At 38.2% G+C, this 27,699-nt stretch overlaps 1 protein-coding gene across 2 annotated transcripts in view; it reads left to right on the top strand.

The window, feature by feature from the left end:
- PLEKHH2 (pleckstrin homology, MyTH4 and FERM domain containing H2) overlaps positions 1–27,699 on the top strand; it is a 101,079-nt gene that overhangs the window by 28,394 nt on the left and 44,986 nt on the right. For both annotated transcript variants that reach the window (XR_005069531.1, XM_037066576.1), the window contains exons 7-15: positions 5,972–6,157; positions 8,160–9,121; positions 12,132–12,207; positions 13,495–13,589; positions 14,360–14,504; positions 17,182–17,318; positions 17,434–17,544; positions 17,706–17,792; positions 19,323–19,481. Coding sequence is in view for 1 of the 2 variants with exons in the window: in XM_037066576.1 (XP_036922471.1) it covers positions 5,972–6,157; positions 8,160–9,121; positions 12,132–12,207; positions 13,495–13,589; positions 14,360–14,504; positions 17,182–17,318; positions 17,434–17,544; positions 17,706–17,792; positions 19,323–19,481 (1,958 nt within the window). In the remaining variant the exon portion in view is untranslated. The remainder of the gene's footprint in view (positions 1–5,971; positions 6,158–8,159; positions 9,122–12,131; positions 12,208–13,494; positions 13,590–14,359; positions 14,505–17,181; positions 17,319–17,433; positions 17,545–17,705; positions 17,793–19,322; positions 19,482–27,699) is intronic.

A 27,699-nucleotide genomic window follows, 5' to 3' on the forward strand; every position in this document is an offset into this window, starting at 1 on the left:
CCCAGGGCTCCTGCAGGGGGAAATAAAACCTCAAACCTCTGACTGAAAACACCGGTGGGGGATGAGGCAGCAGCGGGAGAAACTCCCAGCTTCACAGGAGAGTTCATTGGAGAGACCCACAGGGTCCTAGAACATACACAAGCCCACCTACCCAGAATCAGCACCAGAAGGGCCCAGTCTGCTTGGGGAAGCGGGGGAAGTGACTGAAATCCGGCAGAGAGCAGAGCAAGCGCTGTTGTTCCCTCTCTGACCCCACCCCCACATACAGCATCACAACCCAGCGACTAGGCTGACCCACCCTGGTGAACACCTAAGGCTCCGCCCCTCACTACGTAACAGGCACGTCAAGACAAAAAATGGCCCAAACAAAAGAACAGATCAGACCTCCAGAAAAAATACAACTAAGTGACCAACAGATAGCCAATCTATCAGATGCACAGTTCAAAACACTGGGACTCAGGATGCTCACAGAATTGGTTGAATTTGATCTCAAATTAGATGAGAAAATGAAAGCTATGCTAAGTAAAATAAGGGAAAATGCACAGGGGACCAACAGTGATGGGAAGGAAACTGGGACTCAAATCAACATTGTGGACCAGAAGGAAGGAAGAAACATTTAACCAAAACAGAATAAAGAAATAAGAACTCAAAAAATGAGGCGGGGCTTAGGAACCTCCAGGACATCTTTAAATGTCCCAACATCCAAATCATAGGGGTGCCAGAAGGAGAAGAGGAAGAGCAAGAAAGTGAAAACTTATTTCAATAGATAATGAAGGAAAACTTTCCCAATCTGGCAAAGGAAATAGACTTCCAGGAAGTCCAGGAAACTCAGAGAGTCCCAAAGAAGAGTCCCAACTTCTTTTGGGTCCAAAGAAGTTGGACCCAAAGAGGAATACACCAAGGCACATCATCATTACGTTACCCAAGATTAAAAATAAGGAGAGAATCCTAGAAGCAGCAAGAGAAAAGGATATAGTTAACTACAAAGGAGTTCCCATCAGACTGTCAGTGGATTTCTCCAAAGAGACCTTACAGGCAAGAAGGGACAGGAAAGAAGTATTCCAACTCATGAAAGGCAAGGACCTATATCCAAGATTGCTCTATCCAGCAAAGCTTTCATTTAGAATGGAAGGGCAGATAAAGTGCTTCTGAGATAAGGTCAAGTTCAAGGAGTTCATCCTCACCAAGCCCTTATTATATGAAATGTTAAAGGGACTTATCTAAGGAAAAGAAGATAAAAAATATGAACTGTAAAATGACAACAAACTCACAGTTATTAACAACCACACCTAAAATAAAAAACATAAGCAAACAACTAGAACAGGAACAGAAACACAGAAATAGAGATCACATGGAGGGTTAACAACAGGGGAGTGGGAGGAGAAGAGGGGGAAAAGGTACAGAGAATAAGTAGCACAGATGGTAGGTAGAAAATAGACAGGGAGAGGGGAAGAAAATAGTATGGGAAATGTAGAAGCTAAAGAACTTACGACACATGGACATGAATTAAAGCTGGGGAATGTGAGTAGGAGGGGGGTGTGCAGGGCAGAGGGTAGTGAAGGGGGGAAATGGGACAAATGTAATAGCATAATTAATAAAATATATTTAAAAAATAAAAAATTTTTAAAGCCAACTTTTTTTTGTATAGAATTTGAAGAGATTAAACAGGTAAAGGTGTTACTGGGTTTAGCATCCAACAGACTTAGCTTCACCCAAGCCTCTTCCTCTCCCCTCTGGGTCATTTCCACAAGGCCCTGGGGGATCGCAGAATGCATCGGAAAACATTCTGGCATGGCGGAAAGAACACAGCCTTTGAAGTCAACTTTAATACTCTACAATTTAATAACCATTATGTCTCCAGATTTTTTTACATTAGCAAATGGTGATTGTAATAGTGCCGTCTCAGTTTCATGGGAGGCGAGGTGTTCATTATAGGACATATGAAAGTATTTTGTCTACTGCATGTTAACGCTTACTGCCCTCATTTTGCAAAGGGAAAAACTCCTCTTTTTTTTCCTATTCCCTATACTTTTGACACCAGATATGGGACTTTGCCCACACCAAGCAGTTCTTTAATTCTCAGAGGACACCAGCTAGGCGTCCTACAAATTCAACTCAATTCTGACATCATCTACCTGGAGTTAGCATCAGATCCTGAAGTGAAGAGCTCAGTCCCGCAAAACTGTCCCCGCCTTCCACTTCAGACCCAACCCCGAGTACAGATTGTGGTCACTCCTGTTTCTGCCCAACTGGCTATGAGCTGGAGGTTTATGACCCCCTCCTCAGGTGTGATCATTTGCTAGAGCAGCACCCAGAACACAGGTAAACAGTTTACTAACTAGATCACTTGTTTATTACAAAGGGCATAACTCAGGAACAGCCAGATGGAAGAGGTATGTAGGGTGAGCTATGGGAGAAGGGGCACAGAGCTTCTGTCTGAATGCATCACCCAGCCTATGGCCGTACCACCCTGAACACCCCTGGTCTTGTCTAAATGCATCATCCTCTCAGCACCCCCACGTGTTCTCCAACCTGAAAGCTCTCTGAACCCCATCCTTTGGGGTTTTGTGGAGGCTTCACTATGTAGGCATAATTGATTGATTAAATAATTAAATCATTGGCTACTGGTGATTAATTCAACTGCCATCCCTTCTCCCTTTGCAGGAGGTCAGAGGTAGGGGGTGAAGGGTGAGGTTGAAATTTCCAAGCCTTTAATCACTTGGTTGTTTGCCCTGGCAACCAGTCCTCATCCTGAGGCTATCTCCTTATCTACATAAACCCAGATTTGTCTGAAAGGGCTATTATAAAAGGGCTAGTATAAAAACAAAGGACACCTTTATCACTATTACTTAGGAAATTCCAAAGGTTTTAGAAGCTATGTGGCAGGAACCATGGATGAAGACCAAAATATGTATCTCTTATATCATAATTTTCCTCCACCTATATGATAAGAAACAGGTGTTCTGATAGTTGGTCTGGAATTCCTATTTAGAATTAAAGTTTCAAGTCCTTGTGCTCGTTATCCTAATTGAAATAGATCAGATCTACTAAGCCCACTCTCAAAAGGCTATTTTCCCGGCTGTTCTTAGCTTGCAATTCTAGTGTTCATTGGCAGTCTCTTAGATTTGGGCGGGATAAGAATAGATATGACATATGTAGCTATAATATTGTACAGTTGACCCTTGAAAAACACATGGGTTAGGGGGACTGACGCCTGTGCAGTTAAAGATCCAGGTAGAATTTTGACTCCCCCAAAACTTATGTTGTCCTTCAGTATCAGTGGGGGATTGTTTGTAGGATTCCCTGCAGATACCAAAACCCATGGATGCTCAACTTCCCTGAATAATATCACACAGAATGATGCATATATTCAGCCCTCCACATCCGAGGACTCCCAGCCATGCATGGAAAACAGTACAGGCATTTATTGAAAAGAAATCTCTATGTAAGTGAATCCACACAGTTCTAACTTGTGTTTTTCAAGGGTCGTCTGCAGTTTAAAAACTATATGCATGTGTATGATTACTAAACTATTTTGAATTAGTTCTGTGAGAGATAATCAACATGAAAATAATAAAAGATACATCTGAAGGTATACCCTATATAAAGGTGTTTTTCTTCTGTTGTACACAATTATCAATTGTCATTTAACCTAACCTTCGGTGCTATCCCAGAGTTCAGAATTCAGTTTTCTTGAAAACTTTTATCACTATCATTGGGTCTCCATTCTTTTGATGTTACAAGCAGCAATATTACAAATCCTAAAAGATGGATTAAACCCATAATTAGTCCACTAGCTATCTAAATTATCTATCCAGAAGTTTCCCCCACCCTTTTTTTCCTCTAAAGAAGTGATTAAGGCTCCCAATGTTGTGATCACCATAGACCAAGCCCCTCCACCTGTTTTCTCATGACAAACATGCTAAAAACTATGATAAGCAAAAGTTATTACAGTAATCATGTGATATTGTCCCCACTGATGATCTAAATTTCCCATTTCTCTTGGCAGCAAAGAACTTGGTCACGTTTCTTTCACCATTAGTAACACTACTACAGAATCAAAGTTTACCAGGACCTGACTGGTATTCACCAATACTTGATTTCGCAAGAAGCTGTAGTAATCTAGTTGTTTATAATCTGGTTTGTTTTGTTTTTGTGTTTATTGAATAACTAACTCCTGTCAAAGGAATTGGATATTTTTCTCTCTGCAGTTGATATATATGTATGTATGTGTGTAAATACATATATATGTGTATATATGTATATATATGTATATATATATATATATTTATCCTCTCCCAAGAGCATTTTTTCCTCATTGCTTTTAAAGAGAGAGGAAGGGAGAGAGAAACAACGATGTGAGAGACAAGCATTGATTTGTTGCCATATATGCACCCAGACCAGGGATCAAAGCTGCAACCAACTGAGAGCCACACTCGCCAGGGCAAAAAAATATTTCAACCATCAAACTATTTAAGAAGATTTAAAAAATTGTTTTTATCCTTACCTGAGAATATTTTTTCATTGCTTTCAGGGAGAAAGGAAGGGGGAGAAAGAAAGAAAGGGAGAGAGACAGAAAGAGACATCAATGTGAAACAGAAACCTCAGTTGGCTGCCTCCCATCCATGCCCCAACCCAAGATTGAACCTGCAACCCAGACATGTGCCCTGGCTGGGAGTCAAACCCACAACTTTTTGGTGCACAGATGACACTTCAGCCAACCAAGCTACACTGGCCAGGGCTAAACAGATTTCAAATGTTGGCATGTGATGCCAGACACCGAGGGTTCCATGTTACTACATGTAAATAAATATTAAATTTGGTTATGTAAGTCCCATCATGTAGGTCTTGGCAATGATGTGTTAAAATCTGACACCAAAATCAAAAGCAAAATTAAACAGGTGAAACTACGTCAAACTAAAAGCCTCTAAAAAGCCTTTGCTGTACCAAAAGCACAGCAGAGGAAGCCATCAGTAAAATGAAGAGGCAACCTACTGACTGGGAGAAAATATTTTCCAATCAAGAAAAAAAGAAAGAAAGGGAGAGAGAGAGAGAAAGAAAGAGAGAAAAGGGAAAGAGAGAAAAAGAAAAAGAAACAATCTGTTTATGAAATGGGAAGAGGACCTTAATAGACATTTTCCAAAACCTGCAGATGGCCCACGGATACCTGATACGGTGCCTAGCGGCATTAGTCATCAGGGAAACGGGAAACAACAACGAGATAGCACCTCACACCTGTCAGAATGACTGTTATCAAAAAGACAAGAAATAACAAATGTGAACAAGGATGTGGAGAAAAGGGAACCCTCATGCACTGTTCGTGGTGATGTAAATTGGTTCAGCCACCATGGAAAAGACTACTGAGGTTTTTCAAAAAATTGAAAATAGAACTACCCTGGGATTCAGCAGTTCTGCTTCTGGGTATTTATCCAAAGAAAATGGAAACACTAATTCAAAAAGATATATGCACCCCGATGTTTATTGCAGCATTATTTATAATAGCCACCATATGGAAACAATTTAAATATCTATCGATGGAGGAATGGATAAAGAAGCTCTTTATGTGGCATATTGCCCACCCATAAAAAGAATGAAATCTGGGCATTTATAAGAACATATTTGGACTGCAAGGGCATTATGCTAAGTGAAATAAGTCAGACAGAGAAAGACAAATACCTTATGATCCTTTATATGTGGACTCTGAAAATAAATAAAACAATTTAAAAAACAAGCTCATAGACACAGAGAACATATTAGATGGTTGCAAGATAGGAAGTAGGAGAAGTGGGTGAATTTTTTTTTTAGTTTAAATAAATTGAATAATAAATGAAAAAATGACCTTTAGGATTTTCAGGCTTTTATTTCAGGTATGAGGAGTAATTTGTCCAAGTTTTTTATACACTTCCTGGTTCACTTTTATTTAACAAACTAAAAAAAAATTAGATCTTGATTTTGATTAATGATCTTGCAGAAGTTCAAGGGAAGAAGTCATCCGGTGCCTCCACACCAAAGCCTTTGGAAGGCCAGCGCCTGAGCAGTTTGACCTTTGGGTGCTTCTTATCCCGAGCACGGAGTCCTCCTCAAGTAGTAAAATCTGAGGAAATGAGCAAGATATCATCAAAAGAACCCGAGTCCACGGAAGGAAAAGACATAGAAGGTATTTATGGACCAGCAGAATGTGATTTGACGTTCTTTTACTGGGAAGAATCATTTGCTGAGATGAATCCTCAGATAGCTGAATTTTCTTTTTTAATTTTTAATTTGTTCATCACTCAAAAGAGTAAATATACAGACTCTATCTGGATGACTCATTGTAGTTTCCTTATTTCCTTGACAACTGGACATTTTATGGGAACTTTTTAAAGAGCAGTACAGCATTTAACTTCGTGTATCTAGTTTTCTTCAGGTTTTTTCTTTTTGGGGGAGGCTTTGCCAGTGACACAGAGGAGAAGCTGATTTCCCCTTTTGATACTTCTTCCTACAGTAGGAAGCAGTGATATTTAAAGTGAAAAAGTTTACATCAGTACCTATATGGTACTTGTTTCAGCTCAGCACTTCAGATTAGAACTATGAAGTTTCTATTCATTATTTATTTAAAATATTTAAAAATGATCTAATATTAAACATGACACTGCAACCTTATAAAGAAAAAGAGCTCAAGGGTACAATTTCATAACCGCTTTGATCTTTCCTTTATTGCTTCGAAGAAGAAAATATTTGCCTAGATGTTGAAACCCTGGGCCTATGTGCAGATTTCTGTTCTTTGTTTAATCTTGAAGTCCCTCCAAATCTGGCTTTGTAGTACAGCTGCTGACTTTGCTACCTCGGGTGACTTTTCCCAGGTGTTCTAGGGACCCTTAAATTTGCATCTTCTCTATTTGCAGTTCCTGTTTTCTTCCCTCGAAGGAGAAATGTTATAACCTTAAAAGTCTATGTTTGATTATTAAATCCTGAAAACTACACATTTTTCCAATTAGAAGGCTCCTTTGCTGTATTCACTTTTATGCCATTACTTGCATTTTTTTTGTGAAATTGTTTTAATTCCCTTCCCACTTTCTAACAGTCCGTTGAGTATAGCTCAGTACAGTTGAGGTTGCCTGTATTGAAGCTCTTGTTTATTTGCAAATTTTACAAGTTGCCTGATGCCAGATTGTAAAGTTTATGTGTCCAATCTCCATTTCTGTAGTTATGAAGGTCGTATCTGTGTCTTTATGTTTTCCAAGGTGTTTTGTACTCTTCAATCTAAATTTTTAGTTCACTATTCCTGAAGTCAATTGTTTATTCTGTTAATTACATTATAAACAAGATGTACCGTATCTAAAGACATTTTTAGAGGAGTGTTATTCTTATAAAGACACATTTTGTAGTTATGATTAAACCAAAAGTAAAAGGCAGAAAGTCTTTCTCTGTTTATGTTTTCTTCATGGCTTTGCGTATTTCATGTGTTGAAGTTTGGGAATAAAGTGTGTTATTTAAATTATATTTATTATGTTTAAATTTACTTACAATAATTTTGAAATATAGTTGAAAAAGGATTGTCATTTTCTTTGTTTCTAAAATATATTTAGTGGTATTCATTTTTTTTAGGGGCTGTTTTCACATTTTGCTTCTTTTGTTATCTCTCCTTAGACTTGCCAGTTTCTTCCCCCAACATGCTCATTTATACAAAGCAGTTTAATTTTGATACTGTGCTACTGAAGTGTTAAGAAACTCCATGTTTTATGTAAAGTTTCTCATTTCCAAACTTGTGTTTAAAAAGGACATATGACTTAAAGAGGAACTGGGGACCTGGCTGGTGTGGCTTCAGTGGATTAAGTGCCAGACTGCAAACCGCAAGGCCCCTAGTTGATTCCCAGTCAGAGCACGTATCTGAGGGGCAGCTCAGGTCCCCAGCTGGGGGCATGTGAGAGGCGACAACATGTCGATGTTTCTGTCCCTCTCTTTCTCCCTCCCCTCCCCTCTCTCTAGGAATGAATAAGGAAAATCTTTTACAAATAAATACATAAAAATTCTTAAAAAATAAAAGTAAAAAAGGATAATGTCAGTTAACTTTATTCTTATAAAACTCCAGTTTTTACAATGTAGTTACATAAAGCTAAATGTATAGGAAGATTATATTATTAAAGACAATGTACTAATATGATGCATTCTTTTTTTAGAAATGGAAATTCCAGAAAAGTCTGTTGATAACCAAATTCAAGAAAACAACCGAAGTCAGAGAACGTTGCGTCAAACCCCGTGTGTCTCAGAACCAAATCGGAAAACAAGACCAAGTTTTGTTACAGACGGCAGTTTATCCCAAAATTCTGGGGCTCCAATGAGTGACTGGAGTTCCGATGAAGAAGACGGGAGCAAAGGAAGATCCAAGTCCAGGTACACATCCACCCTTTCCAGCCACACGTCAGAGGAAGGGGCCCAGTGTAGCAGGATGGGCAGTGAGACGTATCTGACAGCGTCTGATGACAGCAGTTCTATATTTGAAGAAGAGACTTTTGGCATAAAGATACCAGAACACAAGAAGCTGTATTCTTGGCAACAGGAAGCGCAATGGAAAGCTCAGAATAGTCTTCATGGGAAGGGAAATTCTGAATCAAGTAAAAAAGAACATGATAGTTCTTCAGATGAACTGAATAAAAAATTTCAGTCTCAGAGACTGGATTATTCATCTTCATCGAGTGAGGCCAACACCCCAAGCCCTATTTTGACCCCAGCTTTGACTCCAAAGCATCCTAACCTACTTCCTGGAAAAGGAACACAATTAGTGCCTTCATCACACCTGCCACCCCCAAAGTTAAGGATTCCTAATGTTTTCAGTATAAGTGTAGCACTGGCCAAGCGGCACTTAAGCCAGCCACAGTTAAGCTCCGACAGGATGTTTGGTACGAACAGAAATGCTATAAGCATGATACGGCCACTGAGACCTCAGGAAACAGATCTCGATCTAGTTGACGGTGACAGTACAGACATTTCAGAGAATATGGACACCAGTTGTGATGATGGATTGTTTTCCCATGACTCACTGGAATCCCCGTGCTCAGACGACCAGGAGACCTGCAACTCGGCCAAGAAGGCGGCGGGCAGCCAGCCTCCAACGCCTCCCCTGCACCGTTTTCCCTCCTGGGTAAATTACACTGCAGTGTGCAGCACACACGCTACTTCTTCCTTAACACTCATTTTCAGGTTTGACTTCGCTTCCCGTTTCTTTTCAAGTGCACCTTTATTCTGACAGTTCCAAGTTTTCAGAATATAATTTCCTCTTCTCTTTCTCACTGAGTTCTGAATCCACTGAGAAATAAAATAAGGATAAGGCAGATGGGAGATCAAAATATTATCTTTATTGCTGATAAAACTGCATTTAGAGAATTGGTGGGCAAATGGGCTTTCTAATATTGGATTTTAGGATTAGCAGATTTATTTACCTGGAGGTGCTGAACCTCTACAGCTTTCGGCCAGTGAGGCCCTGCCTCTCCAAAACTTACAACCTAGAGCAAGAACAATAGTTGTTTCCTGTGCGCAGCTACTTCTACAGAGAAAGGGGAGAGGAAGGTGCTGGGCTCTCAATGTTCAGTTTCTTCTTCTAAGCTTCCCAATCACATTAAGCCACTCCTCCTCCTGGGGGTGGGTGGGGGTGCGGGAGTGGGAGAGATCAGGAGTATGCAGTTACTGGAGTTCCCTCCACGTGGGAGAAAACATCAAGGACAGAGAAGGTTCCTCTTCAACTGTGTAATACTTTTGTGTCAATTCTCAACCTAGATGCTTCACTCTTATTGGTCATCAGTTCTTGCACTTAATTATATACCTGATTGGCTTAAGAGAAATTTTATTTTACTTTTCATGAGCTTATAAAGCCATTGCTTTAACCAAAAGCATCTTCTTCTATATACAGAATAGACTGAAATTTTTCCGTTGAAACACTAACCATTAATACAATAATTAACACATCAATTACGTGATTCTTCCTAGAAATTGCCAGATTAAAAAAAATTCTTCCTATATTTGAAACAAAGTGAAATGATCTGTTCTGTAACTTTGTTTTCCTTTCCATAGTGACAAGATTTAACCTTTGACCTCCAGAGAAACATCTTGGGTGCAGAAGTTTTTGGTATTATTTTCTATTTAGTGAACAATACAATTAAGCAAATTAAGATGACCATGTTTTCCTAGTATAAACTCAGGTCTTGGGATGTATCAGCTTTTATTTACTTTCAGCAGCACCTTTCATTGCAGTGTCCGTATAAAACCGTCTGCAGTTTATTACTAAATTCTGGACAGAAAAAAAAGTGGATCTTGTTGGCATGTGAATCTCTGGAATCCCAGTTATGTTCCCCTTTAGGCATTGAGGAGTTGAAATTTTGCTTCTGTTATTATGTTGAGATTTCCAGAGATTTAGGTTAGGCTTTCAAGTTTGTTTTAGTTGGCAAACCATTTCACTACTTTTTTTTTTTTTTGCCTTTCTTGCTTTTCCTCGTCTTCTGAAATTCTTCAGTCCTGAAAAATAGTATTGTTTTTTCAGAAACCTTTTAAGCAGACTGGCCAAGTTTGAGGTTTTATTTCTGTTTATTGGTATTTTCAGGTTTCAAGGAAAAGAAATAAATTCTAATTGCCTCAATTTTTGGAAGTGTATTTTAAGGATTTTTAAGAGTTTAAGACATAGCCCATCTTTATTGAACTTGAATATCATTCAAAATACAGTAGTCACGTTAGGGGGGAGCGTGTGAGGATTAAATAGCACCTCTGAGAGTCAGCTCCTTAGAAACAGGTAACACCATTGCCCCTGGTCCAGTGCTCAGCTTGTCCTCTCCTGTCCACAGCGACCTTCTCTCACTGACTACTAACTTCTTTCACTAACTACTACTAACTTCTCTCCTCCACTCTCTCAGGGCTTCTAGCTGTCTCACATCTCCCACTTACTGCCTTATTTTTGTTTGTCTGTTCTGCTGACTCTGCTGTTTGTCGGTTTTTTGGATGTTCCTCACAATCAGACTCAAAGAAACCGAGTCTGAGTCATTCAGGCAGCCATTCTTCAATCCAAAGTGACTCAGACAGTCAGAGATCTCACGCTTGTCACCTCACAGGCCTCTGGCTAGCACAGTCTTGAACGGGACTGCCCTACTTGCCCCTGCACCATGGCCCAGCCCACCGTGTCCAGGTTAGGTGCCTTACGAAGCTCAGGGCACGGTCATCTGTGCGTTAGGATCAACCTGGAGTCCCTGTTCTCCCAGGGAGCAGGCATAATAGCCTTTTCAGTACTCGTTTCAGAGATCTCTCTAAGAGAAGAAGAGAAAGCAAAATTAGAACCTACTTTTGGAACAAGATAACGTTAGAAATGCCACTGCAATTCTCAAATTCAACTATTATTTGACCTCAGGTGTTTCTTTGACTTCATTGAAATATGAAGGTGATAGCACTTTAATGCTACTCCGTCTGTGATTCCTGATTTCAGGTTTTTTCTTTCTTTTTACTTCCACCATATTCTAGAATGGCAGAATATTAAAGGTAATATTTGGGTGTAGTTAGGGATTATGAATGGTTTCTGGCTGCATGTTACAGCCACTCAAGGTTCTCCCCGTCTATTCCTTAACCATATTCTAGAATGGTAGGAAGGCGGTGCCTGTGTGCAGTCAGCGATTGGTCGTGAATAAGCTTTCTCTTACTCTTTTCCTATCTCTCCAAGAGAATGTAAAATACCAAGCAGATGCCCTGGCTGGTGTAGCTCAGTGGACTGAGCGCAGGCCTGCCAACCGCACGATTGCGGTTCGATTCCCAGTCAGGGCACATGCCTGGGTTGCAGGCCAGTTCCTGGTTCCTGGCAGGGGACGCACGAGAGGCAACCATACATTGATACTTCTCTCTCTCTCTCTCCTTCCCTTTCCCTCTAAGATGAATAAATAAAATCTTTAAAAAAATACCAAGCAGAAACTTGGGAACACAGATAAACAATGGAGGGACTCCAGGATGGAAAAGCCCTCCACAGTGCCGTTCAGAGTGGCGTATTTTAGTTGGCAGTGACAGTTTTGTAATAATGCTGTACTTTAGTGCTCATTAAATGGAGAGCAAATGAAAAGCATGTGTGTTGAGAGTAATCATTTCTTTGCCTTAAATATCCCGTTTAAATCTCTCTTTTCCATTAGGAAAGCAGAATTTATGCTGTAGCCAAATCAGGCATTCGAATGTCTGAGGCCTTCAATATGGAGAATGTTAATAAAAGTAAGTGATTTTGCATGCTACCCCATGGATGGACCTTGACATTGTGCTAGTGAAGTAAGCAGTCACAAAAAGACACTCATATGAGGAATCTAAAGTAGTTGTGGTCCTAGAAACAGAAGTAGAATGCTGGTTACTGGGGGTTGGGGAAGGGGAAAGGTGGTTTAGTTGTTTAGTGGGTATAGCGCCTCAGATTTGCAAGATACAACGTTCTCAGGACCAGATTCACAACAATGTGAATAAATTTAACATGAACTGACCTGTACACGCTAAATGGTTAAGATGGCAAGTTTTATCTTATGTGGTTTTTTTACAATAAAAATGTCTTTTTAAAAATTGATTTTATACTGCTGCTGTTTCACTAGCTAAGAATTTTCTAAATAATAGAATTATTTAAGCTTTTATAAAATTATTTCTAGTATTGCTGATTCGTATTTTGAAATTCATGTTATTCAGTATAGGGGCATATAAATGCTCAGCTCTCTCATGTTGAGAGTACCTCATCATGTTTTTACCTAAAAAAGGCTAAATAAAGCAAAGAAAGTGTGGAGTTTGAGGTGTTTAAAGTAAAAATACTGGTCACTGTTTTCAGAGTTTAAAATACATTTCTCTCTTTTCTTGCCTTCCTTCTTCTCTATTCCTTTCTTTCATCAAAAAATTATTATAGAGGCAGCACATGCCATTATAAAAGAATAAAACCAAATCATAAAGAACTGTCTTTAATAAGAAAAACCATTTCCTGTGGTTCCTTCTGCTTATCCTACCACAATCCATATCTCAGAGGTAACTCACCACTGATATTCTATTTTTTTCCAACCATCTAATGTTCTTCCCATTTAGGCAATCATATTCTCACCTTTCCACATGAGGGTCATCTGATAAGACTTAAGAGTAATGCTGTTTTAACACCATTCACTAATAGGGCTGTGAATAATCAGACAATATTTTCATAGATATTCATACAAACCAGCCAGCAGGGGTTTGTACTTATTTCTGCCCAGCCTGAGCTGGTTGGAGATGCCATAGAAATAAAATCTATGATCCTTGCTCTAGCTTACAGTCTAGTTGGGGAACTTGTACACATAAGGAAATAAGGAACCATGTAAGAGAGTGTATAATTGAACCTGCAAATGCCATAGTTCTTAAAGTAGACTGTATAATGAATAATCGTGTGTTGATCCAGTTTCTCTTTTAATTGGAGATTTTGTTAATTCACGTTCATAAGAAATAGGCCTAATGGCTGGTTAAAAGTTTTTTTGTTTTTTCTAATCATTTTGTCTTCTGTTTCAGATTCTACTGCAATGCTTTCCTATACCACATCCGGACTTTATACGTCTCTGATATACAAGAATATGACAACCCCGGTGTATACAACTTTGAAGGGGGTAACTCATTATTGTTACTGTTAAATGTGTGCTTCTCTTCATTGTGGATCAAGAAAACTGTTTACTCAAGCTCCAGATTCCATTCTTGTCATGTTACAGACTCCCACTATAGGGAGGTTTAGAAGCTCACTCCACTATAGCATAAAAAGATAAAAAATGCAAAATCTGGAGAAGATATTTATTCTTACCAGTATTAGAGGTCTGAGTCCATATTTGTTATGTCCCATGTGGTACTCCACTCCCTCTATACAGGAGTGTCCAAACCGTGGCCCAGGGTGGCTATGAATGCAGACCAACACAAAATTGTAAATTTACTTAAAACCTTTTTTTTGCTCATCAGTTTTCGCTAGTGTTTGTGTATTTAATGTGTGGCCCAAGACAACTCTTCTTCTTCCATTGTGGCCCAGAGACACCAAAAGGTTGGACACCCCAAAGGAATATATTATTAATGATGGAATGAAAACTCCTAATTAAGAAAGATCTTTCTATCACTTGAAGCCAGGGTTCCCCTCCCTTGCTTGAAGAACCCAGTTAAAATAAATGCCATCAGATATTCATGGCCTTATGTTTTCAGGAATCTTTTATAATTGACTAGCGCTCTACTAATTAAAATTTGGGATTTAACAACGTGACTTTCATGATGGCAAAATATATTCTTGTATTCCTTAAAAAAATTTAATCCCATGACTTCTTCTGGTAAAACATTCCATATCTAAAGAGAAAGGGGACCGTAGAGGTGCATGCATAGAGTTTGTTCCGACTTTCTTTAGAAGGCAACCCAAATCAGCAGCAGCCCATTCCTGGACGACTCCTCCGGGTCAGAGGAAGAAGACAGCTCCAGGTCCAGCTCCCGAACTTCAGAGTCAGACACGCGCAGTCGTAGTGGGCCGGGCAGCCCCAGAGCCATGAAACGAGGTGAGAGAAAGTCCCGGGCGTACAAGACAGTTCCAAATAATTCACAACGTTTAATGGGACTTTTATCTCCATTAGAGGTTTTTTTTTTTAAAGTTGAAGTACTTGTTTTAAGCCACCTCGAAAAGAGAATTAGTCTAGAACCAAGACACATATTCTCAGTTGTTTCTAGACAAGCCACTTCGACTTTTTTGTTTAACCATATCTTTTGTGCAAAACAGATAATCACTTTATCCTGGGAATAAAGTGAGATCCTGGGCCCACATGAGATTTCTCTTTAATAGTTAGTGTGTGGCATTTTGGATAATTTATGGGCTAGATGCATTTCAGCTAAATTTGCTACACTGCCAAAGGGCAACAAAGACATTTAAAAATTTGGTGGTTAATGTGATATTAAAATGGAAACCAACAAAAAATTTACACTGGATATGTTTATCATTTTTAGTGGATTTTGAAGAAATGTTTGGCCTAGGTGGAGGTTACAGAGAGATCCCATCACCCTAAATGGCATCTATATTTAAGATATAGGCGCCTAATGGCGTCTATATTAAATGCTTTCTACAAAAGCATTTAATTGCCATGATATGTTTGTCGGTTCCCAAATCATGTTCTGTGGAGCTCCTAGGTGCTCCCGAACCCCTCGGTTCAATTGGAGTTTCTCAGCTTTCGCAGGTTTAATATCTGGGGCTTCCACTGCTCTCTCTGCTCATACCTCGATCCCTGACAGCTAGAATCGGGTGACATCACGCGTTTGGTCCCAACACTGCCAGGACTCATAGTGGGTATAAGGTGTCACTTGCGTGATCCTTTTCTGTCCTTCCTCATCTCCTTTTTTTCTGCTCCTTCACCCAGCTCTGACCACACTGCTATTCCTAGAACATTCCAGGCATGCTTTTATTTCAAGACCTTTGTCCTGGTTGTTTCCCCTGCTGGGTATTCTTCACCCAGATGTCTGTATGGCCAACTCCCACACCACTTCCAGTGCTTGTGCAAACCCTGCCTGCTCAGTGAGCTCTAGGCTGACCACACCGTTCAAATGCGGTCCTTTGCCCTTCTCCGCTACTGGATTTTTTAAAATTCCCTTTAGTCTGTTCTACATATTTGTTTTCCACAGGGGTTACTGTCTGTTTCCTATGTCTCCCCCGGCTAGAATCTGTGGTCCATGAGCACAGAAAATGTTCTCTTTTGTTGTCTGTTCTGCACCTACCACCCAGGTTGGTGCCTAACATGCTGGCCCTAGACCCGAGAGCCTGATATTCGCTCTCCAGCATTGCCTCTGCCTGGTTATTTCACTTGGACAAATCCTTTTATTTCTGGACCTGAGTCTCCTTAGAGAATGAAGGAGTTAACTAAGATCTCCAAGGCCTTTTATAGATCTAAATTTCTGTTATTCCATGTAATATTAAGATATTACTGTTATCACAACAGTGACTTGTTTTACTTAAATAAATAATAGTAGTGGTTTAGTGACATTGTCCTAATGTCCCTTAAATGTTAATACTTTAAAAAGTTGCTGGATACTGTAATTAATGATGACCAAAGTCCCTGATTTTATTTAATATATTCAAAATCTCCATTGTAGTGACCCTTCAAATGTATCTTGCAATTTGCATATCTTCTTCTAAAAGGGCAAGTGAATTGTTGTGAAAATGTTCCCTTGAATTTTATTTTATAGCTGCTGGCATATGAAATAGTGTATTTATATCTTTAAATCATATTGCTTCTCTTTCAAAAAAGATTTTTTTTAAGTTTTTATTTATTTTTAGAGAGAGTGGAAGGGAGGGAGAAAGAGAGGGAGAGAAACATCAATGTGTGGTTTCCTCTTGTGCACCCCCTACTGGTGACTTGGCCTGCAACCCAGGTATATGCCCTAACTGGGAATTGAACTCGTGACCCTTTGGTTTGCAGGCCAGTACTCAATCTACTGAGCCACACTAGCCAGAGCTAAAAAAGATTTTTTAAATCTATAAACTAATAGTATTGAACTTACATAAAAAATACTACTGAGGAGGAGAAGTGAGGAAAAGTTACAGAGAATAAGTAGCATAGATGGTAGGTAGAAAATAGATGGGGGGAGGGCAAGAATAGTATAGGAAATGTAGAAGTTTAGGAACTTGTGACATATGGACATGAACTAAAGGGGAGGAATGGGGGGAAAGGTGTGCAGGGTGGAGGGGAGTGAAGGGGGGATGGGACAACTGTAATGGCATAATCAATAAAATCTATTTTTAAAAATAAATAAATAAAATCTTTAAAAAATACTACTGAGACTGTAGGTTTTTTATAAATGTAAATTACTTTGAAAGAAAAAGTACGTAGTTTAAAGTGTGATTGTGAATCTCTGTAAATTAAACATGTTTGCCTATACATCAAAATGGAAATACATGTATTTTAATCCTTAATTAAAAATACATTTGTAGACTATTGCATATATTTTATATATGTAAAAATAGCTTTTCTTATAATCATTCCAAATATTATTTATGTCCCTTATGTTCCTTAAAGATTTCTGTATTAGTTCTTATCCTCCATTTAGTTCTGTTTTCTGCTTTAAAAGTTCTTCATGGCCAAAAGCATAAGAATAAATCTGGCATAGCAAGGTTTGTGCTTTAGAACTCACAGCCAGCATTTGGAACACCCAAGTCAAATGCTGACTGGTTTTATTTCTTCATTCATCTAGGTGTGTCTCTCTCCTCTGTGGCGTCTGAGAGTGACTACGCTATTCCCCCAGATGCCTACTCCACGGACACAGAGTGTTCACAGCCTGAGCAGAAGCTCCTGAAAACTTGCTCGGCCTCTAGTGATAATGGGAAAAATGTAAACACTGCATCAGGTTTTTGGGTTTTGTGATTTTTTTTTTTAAATTAATGAATCTGTTCGTTGGAGCTTCCAAAAGAAACTTAAATGTTTTTAAAAATCTTTTTCAAATTAGGAGCCACTGGAAAAATCTGGCTATTTATTAAAAATGAGTGGTAAAGTCAAAACTTGGAAGCGAAGATGGTTTGTTCTTAAAGGTGGTGAATTACTTTACTACAAATCTCCGGTGAGTCAAAAGTGCTTGTTCTTTGGAACTGAATTCCTCAAATTAGAATTCACACTCCTGATTGGTTTCCTTCCCTGTGATGTTGTCAGTTATACAAAGCATTTCTTACTGTGACCATGACAGGTAATCAATTTGTGTTTGGTTTTCTTCCTTTTGTACAGAGTGATGTAATTAGAAAACCCCAGGGCCATATTGAACTTAGTGCATCCTGCAATATTTTAAGAGGAGATAACAAACAAACAGTTCAGGTACTTTTTAAAAAACTTTTTTCTTCTTTTTTGTATCATGCAAAACTCGGTTCTCAATTATTCAAACTAACAGAGAAGAGACTGGATAATTCACTAATTTTTAAAAATTCACTTTGGGTAAGGTTGATGACTCAAATTTGTGAAACCCCAGGAGTTCTTAGTTAAAACTAGAATATAAGCTAACCTTGTGTTAACGCCCCACTACACTTCATTTGCCCTTTATCACGTACACCGTTCTTTTACTGTACTTAATCTCTGGGCTGTTCTCAGCTCTCATACTGCGCAGTTATTTTAGGGGAGGGTTATCTGGTTAATGAATTCAAAAGAAGATGTTAGCAATTTAATGCACATTAAATTCAGAAGTGTTCGAATTCTAATACGGACCTGGGAAATGGCAGTTCCCATGACGTGTAAATGGGAAGGATGACGGTGAGCCAAGGGGCTGTACTAACTCCCACAGAGGCAGCTGCTGACCATCTCACTCACAGATAGGCCAGTTTTGACAGAACCCTGTCTAATTTAAAATGTAGGCTGTTGAGATGGCTTGGTATATGTGGTTTGAATTCAGGCATTTTATTTCTCAAATGCCATTAATAATCATTTTCTTTTTTTTTTTTAAAGATTTTATTTATTTATCATTAGACAGGAAAGGAAGGAGAGAAGGAGAGAAACATCAATGTATGGTTGCCTCTCATGAGTCCCCTCCTGGGAACTGGCCTGCAACCCAGGCATGTGCCCTGACTAGGGATTAAACCGCGATCGTATGGTTCGCAGGCTCGCGCTCAATCCACTGAGCTACACCAGCCAGGGCTCAAATGCCATTAATAATCATTTTCTTATCTTGCTCCTTGGGAGGGTGGACTTCAACATTAATCAGAAAGGTATATTGTTAATGTTTCCAGTGGACAATACCTGAGAACTGCCCAAAGTGTAGAAAGGAGAATCAGGGAACACTTTGTCTTGGAGCATGGCAGATAAAAAGCATTTGTAAGCTTCTTAAGTATCTACAAAATTTGAAATATGGTTAATTTGAAACTGAAAAACGGCAAGTTTATAATGTCTGATCACATGTTAGTTCCAAGAATTTCTCTTATATGCAAGATCTTATTTTATTTATAATTGATTTCTTTCTAACCCTTAGATTTGTTAAAGATGTGTTATTTTAGCACAGTCTTCAACCATTCTGCTCCTCACTTCAGCAACAGGAGCCTATAGCACATTTAAGGGGAAAAAGGAAATATTTTGAGTAAACAACATAAATTATGGCCCCAAAGTTTAATACTATGAAAAGTTTAAAGTAAACTGAAGTGAAAAAAAATCTATTCAACCAAAAGTTGATTGGAATTCCCACAAAGTGGTTAGTTATAATATACTAAGTTATTTCTGAAGTCATTTATTTAGCACTGAGGATTCAAGGTTTATCATGTTTGTTTCCATGCGCAGTAGCGATGTGTGAAGAATGGACAAGGAAATGGTAATAATCCTAAATCTTTAGAGGTCCCTTTCCTATCTCTTTTCATCCCGTTCTAGTTGACCACTGAAAAACACACATACTATCTGACTGCAGATTCTCCCAATATATTGGAGGAATGGATTAAAGTGTTACAGAACGTTCTTCGAGTACAAGCCGCCAACCCGCTTTTCCTACAGCCAGAGGGCAAACCCACGGTGAAAGGCCTGCTCACCAAGGTAGGAACGCCTAGCGCGTGGCGTGTGCCAGGCAACAGAATCAGCCGCACTGATCATGGAGAGTGGGCGTCAGACAATACACACTGAATATTTATCTCTTTTTTGGGCGGGAAGTGTGTTCTAAGTGATACCAAAGACCAAAACCATAAAAAGAAAAATGACAAATTTGACTACTATGTATAAAAATTTAAATGTTTTTACTTTCAAAATTTTTCTGGGCAGAATTTTTGAAAAACAGATGAAAAGCTTTGTAAAAGTATTTGAAATGGCTGAAAAACAAGCTTTTTTAGTCAGTAAGTAAAGAATACCAAAGTGGGGAAGGAACAAAGCACATGAAGGGAAATAGAGCTGGCAAAGATAAAAGAAATAAGATCCATAAGCATATGGAAAGATATTTCATTCTCACCACCAGTAATGTTCTTTAAAAAGCACAACTTGAAATGATAGATATTTTTAAAATCTAGTCAAAGGAGAGACATTTTTTAACATTATGAAATGCACTATTGACATGAATTAAGAAATCTGCTAGTGATTTACTCCAGAAGAGTGATTTACTCTAGAAGGCAATTTGGCAATGTCTTGGCCAAATTGTTTACTCAGTAAATATTTTTGAAAGAACAAATGAATGAATGAGTAGTAATGTTTTAAAAACATATGTACATACCCTTTGTTTCAGTAATCTCAATCCATTAATTTATGCTCAGGAATCAGTCTTAATTTGCAAAGGATATAAGTATAAGAATGTGTATCATAGCATGTTTTTTCTATTAAAAATTAGATATAATTAGCATACACTAAAATGTAAATCTTGTTCTAAAGATTTTTTAATTGTTATTCTATTATAGTTGTGCAAATTTTTCCCCCTTGTCCTCCCCTGCCCATCCCACCCCCTACTCCCAGTCAATTCCCACGCTGTTGTTCACGTCTGTGTGTCATCCGTACAGGTTCTTTAACTAATCCCTCCCCCTTCTTTCCACCGTTATCTCCTCCCCCCTCCCCTCTGGTCACTGTCAGTCTGTTCCATGTTTCCATGCCTGTGATTCTATTTGTTCATTAGTTTATTTTGTTCGGTAGATTCCTCTTAAAGGTGAAATCATATGGTATTTGTCTTTCACTGCCTGGCTTATTTCACTTAGCATAATGTTCTCCAGTCCCATCCGTGCTGTCATAAAAAATAGGACCTCCTCCTTTTTTCTGCTGTGTAGTACTCCATTGTGTAAGTGTACCACAGTTTTTTGATCCACTCTTCTACTGATGGGCACTTAGGTTGTTACCAGCACTTGGCTATTATAAACAGAGTTGCTATGAACATCGGAGTGTGTAAGTTCTTTTGAAATGGTGATTCGGGATTCTTAGGGTTTATTCCCACAGAATCACTGTGTCAAAAGGCAGTTCCATTTTTAGTGTTTTGAGGAAATTCCATACTGTTGTCCACGGTGGTTGCACCAGTGTGCATTCTCACCAACAATGCACTAGGGTTCCTTTTTCTCCACACCCTCGCCAGCTCTTGTTTGTTGATTTGTTAATGATGGCCATTCTGACAGGTGTGAGGTGATATCTCATTGTGGATTTAATTTGCGTCTCTCTGATGGCAAATGATGTTGAGCATCTTTTCTTACATCTATAGGCCCTCTGTATGTCCTCCTTGGAGAAGTGTCTGTTTAGGTCCTTTGCCCAGTTTTTAATTAGATTATTTGTTTTCCTGGTGTTGAGTTGTATGAGTTCTTTATATATTTTGGAGATCAAACCCTCAGCTGATATATCATTGGTAAACATGTTCTCCCATAGGGTTCGTCCACTTTTCATTTCATTGCTGTTTTCTTTAGTTGTGCAGTAGCTTTTTAATTTAACGTAGTTCATTTGTTTATTTTTTTTCTTTATGTTCCTTGCCGTAGGAGATATATTAGCAAAAATATCGATATGCGGGATATCTGAAATTTTAGTACCTACGTTTTCCTCTAGGACTTTTATGGTGTCACAATTTTTATTGAAGTCTTTTGTCCATTTTGAGTTTATTCTGGTGTATGGTGTAAGTTGGTGGTTTAATTTCATTTTTTTTGCATGTACCAGTCCAGTTCTCCCAACACCATTTATTGAAAAGGCCATTTTTAGGTTATTATATATATTCTCATGCATTCTCTGTCAAATGCTAATTGACTATAGAGACATGGATTTATTGCTGGGCTCTCTATTCTATTCCATTGATCTATGTGTCTGTTCTTATGCCAGTACCAGACTGTTTTGATTGCTGTGGCCTTATAGTATAGTGTGATAGCAGATATTGTGATCCCTCCTACTCTGTTCCTTTTTCTCAAGATTGCTGAGGGTATTTGGGGTCTTTTTTGTTCTGTATAAATTTTTGAAATATTTGTTCTAGATCTGTGAAATATGCCATTGGTATTTTAATAGGAATTGCATTGGATCTATAGATTGCTTTGGGTAGTATGGACATTTTAATGATGTAAATTTTTCCAATCCATGAACATGGTATATGCCTCTATGTATTTGTATCTTCTTCTATTTCTTTCTTCAGTGGTCTATAGTTTCCTGAGTACAGGTCTTTTGCCTCCTTGGTTAACTTTATTCCTAGGTATTTCGTTTTTCTTTTTGCTATAGTAAATGAGATTTTCCCCCTCATTTTTCTTTCTGATATTTCATTGTTGGTGTAGAAAAATGCCATTAATTTCTGAATATTGACTTTGTATCCTGCTCTTTTGCCAAATTCACTTATTAGGTTGAGTAGTTTTTTTGGTGAAGACAATAGGGTTTTCTATGTACACTATTATGTCATCTGCAAATAACGACAGTTTTACTTCCTCCTTTCCAATTGGATGTCTTTTATTTCTTTTTCTTGTCCAACCATTGTGGCTAGAATGGCCAGCACTGTGTTGAATAAGCACTGTGTTGAACAAAGCAGACACCCTTGTCTTGTTCCTCATGTCAAAGGGAAAGCTTTTAGTTTTTGCCTGTTGAACATAATGTTAGCTGTAGGTTTCCCATATATGGCCTTTATTATGTTGAGGTATGCTCCCTATATTCCCACTTTGCTGAGTGTTTTTATCATAAGTGGGTGCTGGATTTTATCAAATGCTTTCTCTACATCGATTGATATGACCATGTGATTTTTGTCTTTTAATTTTCATTCTTTTTATTTACAGTTTTATGTATTTTTAATTTTATTATTTCAAATCTCACATAGTACCCTTCCTTCTCTTACTGCATTTTGCTTTTTTCCTGTGCTTTCTTATTTTCATTGTAAATTTTATTTTTCCCCTCTCTGCGCCTTGTTCCTGTCCCTTACTCTTGCTATTTCTCCTCCCTCTATAACCACAAAATCATTCTTCCTTCCTTTGGTCAGCTCACAGTATTTTCCCTTTTTATAATATTCTTATTTTCTTTCTACCTTTGTTAATTGTGGCTTGTTTGCTGTGGATATGGCAGTTATTGATGTTTTTCAATTATATTCCTATTTGTTCAGTATTTTTTAGTTTTAAATCTCAGGTTCCTCTCCCCATCTTACTTCATTTTGTTTTCCTCCTGTTCTTGCATATTTCAGTTTGGAATTTTATTTTTTCCATTTCTTAACCTGGATTCTATTCCTTACTCTCACTATTTCTTCTTCTTCTATCTTCTCAAAATCATTTCCTTACTATAGATATTTGATATTCTCTTTTCTTTTCCTTATAATATTCTAATTCTCTTTCCACCTTTATTAATCTTTCTTCATCTGTCATTGTTATTGACCCCATTGTGATTTTTCTTCAATTTTGTTCTTATTGGCTATTTTTTTAAAATTTTATTCTAAATCTTGTATTATACTCTTCCCTTTTCTTACTAATTTGCCATCATCCTTCCTTTTACTTACTTACATTTAAAATTTTATTTTCTCCTCTTCTTCGCCTTGTTTCTATTCCTTACTCTTATTATTTCTCCTCCTCCTTCCCTCTTGAAATCATTTTTCTCCTCTTTAGTCATCTCATATTTTTCTTATCTTGTAATGTTCTTAATCTCTTTCCACCTTTATTAATCTTTGCTCATTTGCTGTGATACTGCTAATGTGGTGGAGGGGTATTTTGGCTGGCGTGGGTTTGGTTTTCTGGGTAGTATTGCTTTGCTAGTCAGCCCCTGTACAACAGCATACGAGACGTGGTAGGGGTTGTGACTCCCAGTCAGCCAGTTGCAGGGGAGAACCCACCAAGAATGAGCCATCAATAATCAACATCCAAGTACAACAAAAGAGCCCACATAAACTTAAAAACATGGCATCCCTAGAGCATCCAGATCAGGAGATCAAAGAAATTGCACCACCAAGTCCCACAGAACTCCTTCCAAAGAAGGCAACCCTGCAAACACAAGCAGTCAAAGCAGAGCAATGTGAGACACAGAAACAAACAAAAAGAGTTGCCTAAAATGGGGAGACAAAGAAATAACCCCCAATTGAAAAGAAAGGAGGAATCCCCAGAAAAAAAGTGAAATGAAATTGAGGCAAGCAATCTATTAGACATAAAATTCAAAATAATGTTTATAAGGATGCTCAAAAAATTCAGTGAGAACAGCAAGAATTTTTATGAGAGTTATAAGGAACTTAATGGGAACAACAGCAGCATGAAAAAGAACATGGAAACTTTGAATAAGAGCCAGGATGAAATGAAGAATACAATATCTGAAATGAAGAATACACTGAAGGAATCAAAAGCAGGCCGGATGAAGCAGAGGACCAAGTCAGTGATCTGGAAGACAAGACAGGAAAAAATACCCAGTCAGAGCAACAAAATGAAAAAAGACTCAAAAAGAAAAAGGATAGTTTAAGGAAGCTTCAGAACAACATGAAATGTAACAACATTTGCATCACTGGAATATCAGAAGGAGAAGAAAAGAAGCAAGGGATAGAAAACCTGTTTGAAAAAACAATGACAGAAAACTTTCCTAACCTGGTAAGGGGAAAAGTCATGCAAATTCAGGAAGCACAGAAGGTCCCATTCAAGATGAAGCCAAAGAGGCCCACTCCAAGACACATCTTAATTAAAATGGCAAAATTTAAAGACAAAGAGAAAATCTCAAAGGCAGGAAGGGACAAACAGCTAGTAACATACAAAAGAGCTCTGATAAAGCTATCAGCTGATTTATTAAAAGAAACACTACAAGCCAGAAGGCACTGGCACAAAATATTCCAAGTAATAAAAAGCAAGGACCTGTAACCAAGGTTACTCTATCCAGCAAGGTGGTCATTTAAAATGGAAGGTGAAATAAAGAGCTTCCCAGACAAAAGAAGGCTAAAAGAGTACATCTCCACCAAGCCAGCACTGCAAGAGTTGCTAAAGGGCCTGCTATAAAAAGAAGAAATAGGGAGAGATTGATGGGGGGAGAAGAATACAGGTACAGAATAAATGCCAATGAATAAGTACCTATCAACAATAACCTTAAATGTAAATACATTATTTAATCTATTCAAAAGACATAGGGTATCTGAATGGATAAGAAAATACAACACATATATGCTTTCTACAAGAGGTCCACCTCAGAACAAAAGATCTACACAGGCTGCAAATGAAGCAATGGGAAAAAATATTCTAAGCAAAGAGACATGAAAAAACCTGGGACAGCAATATTTATACCAAACAAAATTGAAGGGTATAAAACAAAGGGTGTTTACTTTCAAAACAAAGGGTGTAAAAAGAGAAGGTCACTACATAATACTTAAGGGAGTAATCCATCAAGAAGATATAACTCTGAGCTCAGGCCTGTGAAGCAAAGGATCACGGTTTGATTCCCAGTCAGGGCACATGCCTGGGTTGCAGGCCAGTTCCCAGGAGGGACATATGAGAGGCAACCACATATTGATATTTCTCTTCCTTGCTCCTTCCCTTCCCCTCTAAAGATAAATAAATTCTTTTTAAAAAAGAAGATATAACTCTTTTAAACATATATGTAATCAACATGGGAGTATGCAAATATATAAGAAAAATCTTAGAGGACTTCAAGAAAGATATCAACAACACAGTCATAATAGGGGAGTTTAATACCCCACTATCAAAAATTGATAGATCTTTCAAAGAATCAACAAAGATATTGTGGCAGTAAATGACACTTTACATCAAATGGATTTAATTGATATATACAGAAAGAAACAAAATATACATTCTTTTCAAATGCACATGGAACATTTTCAAAGATAGACCACATAGTAGGACACAAAACAAGCCTCAACAAATTCAAGAAAACTGAAATTATGTCAAGCATGTGTTCAGATTACAGTGGCTTGAAACTGGAAACCAACCTCAAGGAAAAAACTCAAAACATTCAAATACATGGAGACTGAATAACATGTTAATAATAATAAATGGGCCAACAAAGAGATCTAGGAAGAATAAACAAATATAGGGAAACAATTGAAAATGAACATACAATAACCAAAAAGTTATGGGACACAGTGAAGGTAGTACTGAGAGGGAAGTTCATAACAATACAGGCCTACCTAAAGAAGAAAGAAAAATCTCAAATAACCTAATCTTATATTTATAAGAACTAGAGGAACAACAACAAACAAAGCCCAGGGAGAGTAGAAGGAAAGAAATAATCAAAATCAAAGCAGAATTAAATGACATGAGACTATAAGAACAATTCAAATCATCAATAAAAACAGGAGCTAGTTCTTTGAAAATGTAGATAAAATCGACAAATCTTTAACCAGATTCATCAAAAGAGAGGACCAAAATAAATAAAATCAGAAACAAAAGAGAAGTTACAACCGATACCATAGAAATACAAAAGACTGTAAGAAATTACTATGAACAACTATATACCAAGAAATTGGATAACATGGGAGAAATGGATAAATTTTAAGAAACATATCATCTTCCAAGATTAAATCAATAAACAGAAAGCCTTACTAGACCAATAACAACTAGTGGAAGTGAAGCAGTAATCAAGAAACTCCCCCCACCTAAAAGCCCTTGATCAGATGGCTTCACAGGTGAATTTTACCCAACATTTAAAAGAGGAACTAACTTCTATACTTCTCAATCTCTTCGAAAAAACTCAAGAAGAGGGAAGACTCCCAAACTCTTTTTATGAGGCCAGTATAATCCTAATTCCAAAACCATAACAAAGATACAACAAAGAAAGAAAACTACAGATCAATATCTCTGATGAACATAGATGCTACACTCCTCAACAAAATATTGGCAGTCTGGATCCAGCAATACATTAAAAAGATCATACACTATGATCAAGGGGGATTCATCCCAAGGAGGCCAGGATGGTGCGATATTCACAAATCAAGCAAGGTAATACACCACAAAAACAAAATGAAAGACAAAAATCACATGGTTAGTTGGAATTAGTTGGAATACAGTTGAAGAGAATGAAGAAATGTTAAAGGGCTATGCAAGAAAAAAAAGGATAGCCCTGGCTGGTGTAGCTCAGTGGATTGACCACGGGCCTGTAAACCAGACGATCGTGGTTCAATTCCCAGTCAGGGCACATGCCTGGGTTGCAGGCCAGTTCCCAGCAGGGGACTCACGAGAAGCAACCATACATTGATATTTCTCTCCTTCTCTCCTTCCTTTCCCCTCTAAAGATAAATAAATAAATAATCTTTTTAAAAAAAGAATTAAAAAATATTAAAAAAAGGATAATGCAAATTCTGAAGAAGAACGAGATGGAATTTGTCTTAGTGGAGTTTGGTGTTGGCCTTCCGTCTTCTCCTTCCCGATCTGCCTCTGGCTTTTTATCAGCTCCAGGTCCAGGGATGGGTCATCCAACTTCTAGCAGCACCCCATGTACCACCTTCATTTGCCTCTAGAGGGGGCTTCTATTGCACTTCCCTAGGTTTCCTCTGGGAGGCACTTTTCCCAGTCTTCTGGGAAAATTGTGGGTATGTTCCTTTGTCTGGGCTTATATCCAGTATTGTGTAGTTTCTGATGGGTTAGCTGTCCATTTCAAGGGAGAGTCCAATCTGTGTAAGAGGGTCAGCTCTTTTCTATTTGGTGCTAATGGCAGTTCTGTGTGAGAGCCAAGGCTGGGCAGGATCCTGATTACCCCTTACTGTACCAATTTCTGATCTCCCTGCCTTGCTGGCCTCAGTGGAATAGGGCCCTAGAAACCAGTGTATTTTGTCTCCCTGAGAAGAGTCAAAATGAGTCCTTTCGGAGATTCTCTTCCTGCCTTTCTCCTATGGATATGCACCCACAGCAGGTTCTTGAGCCTGTCCTGCCTG

Source organism: Sturnira hondurensis, unplaced genomic scaffold (genome assembly GCF_014824575.4).
Source record: "Sturnira hondurensis isolate 20B ecotype Veracruz unplaced genomic scaffold, ASM1482457v3 Scaffold0016663, whole genome shotgun sequence".
Lineage (NCBI taxonomy): Eukaryota > Metazoa > Chordata > Mammalia > Chiroptera > Phyllostomidae > Sturnira > Sturnira hondurensis.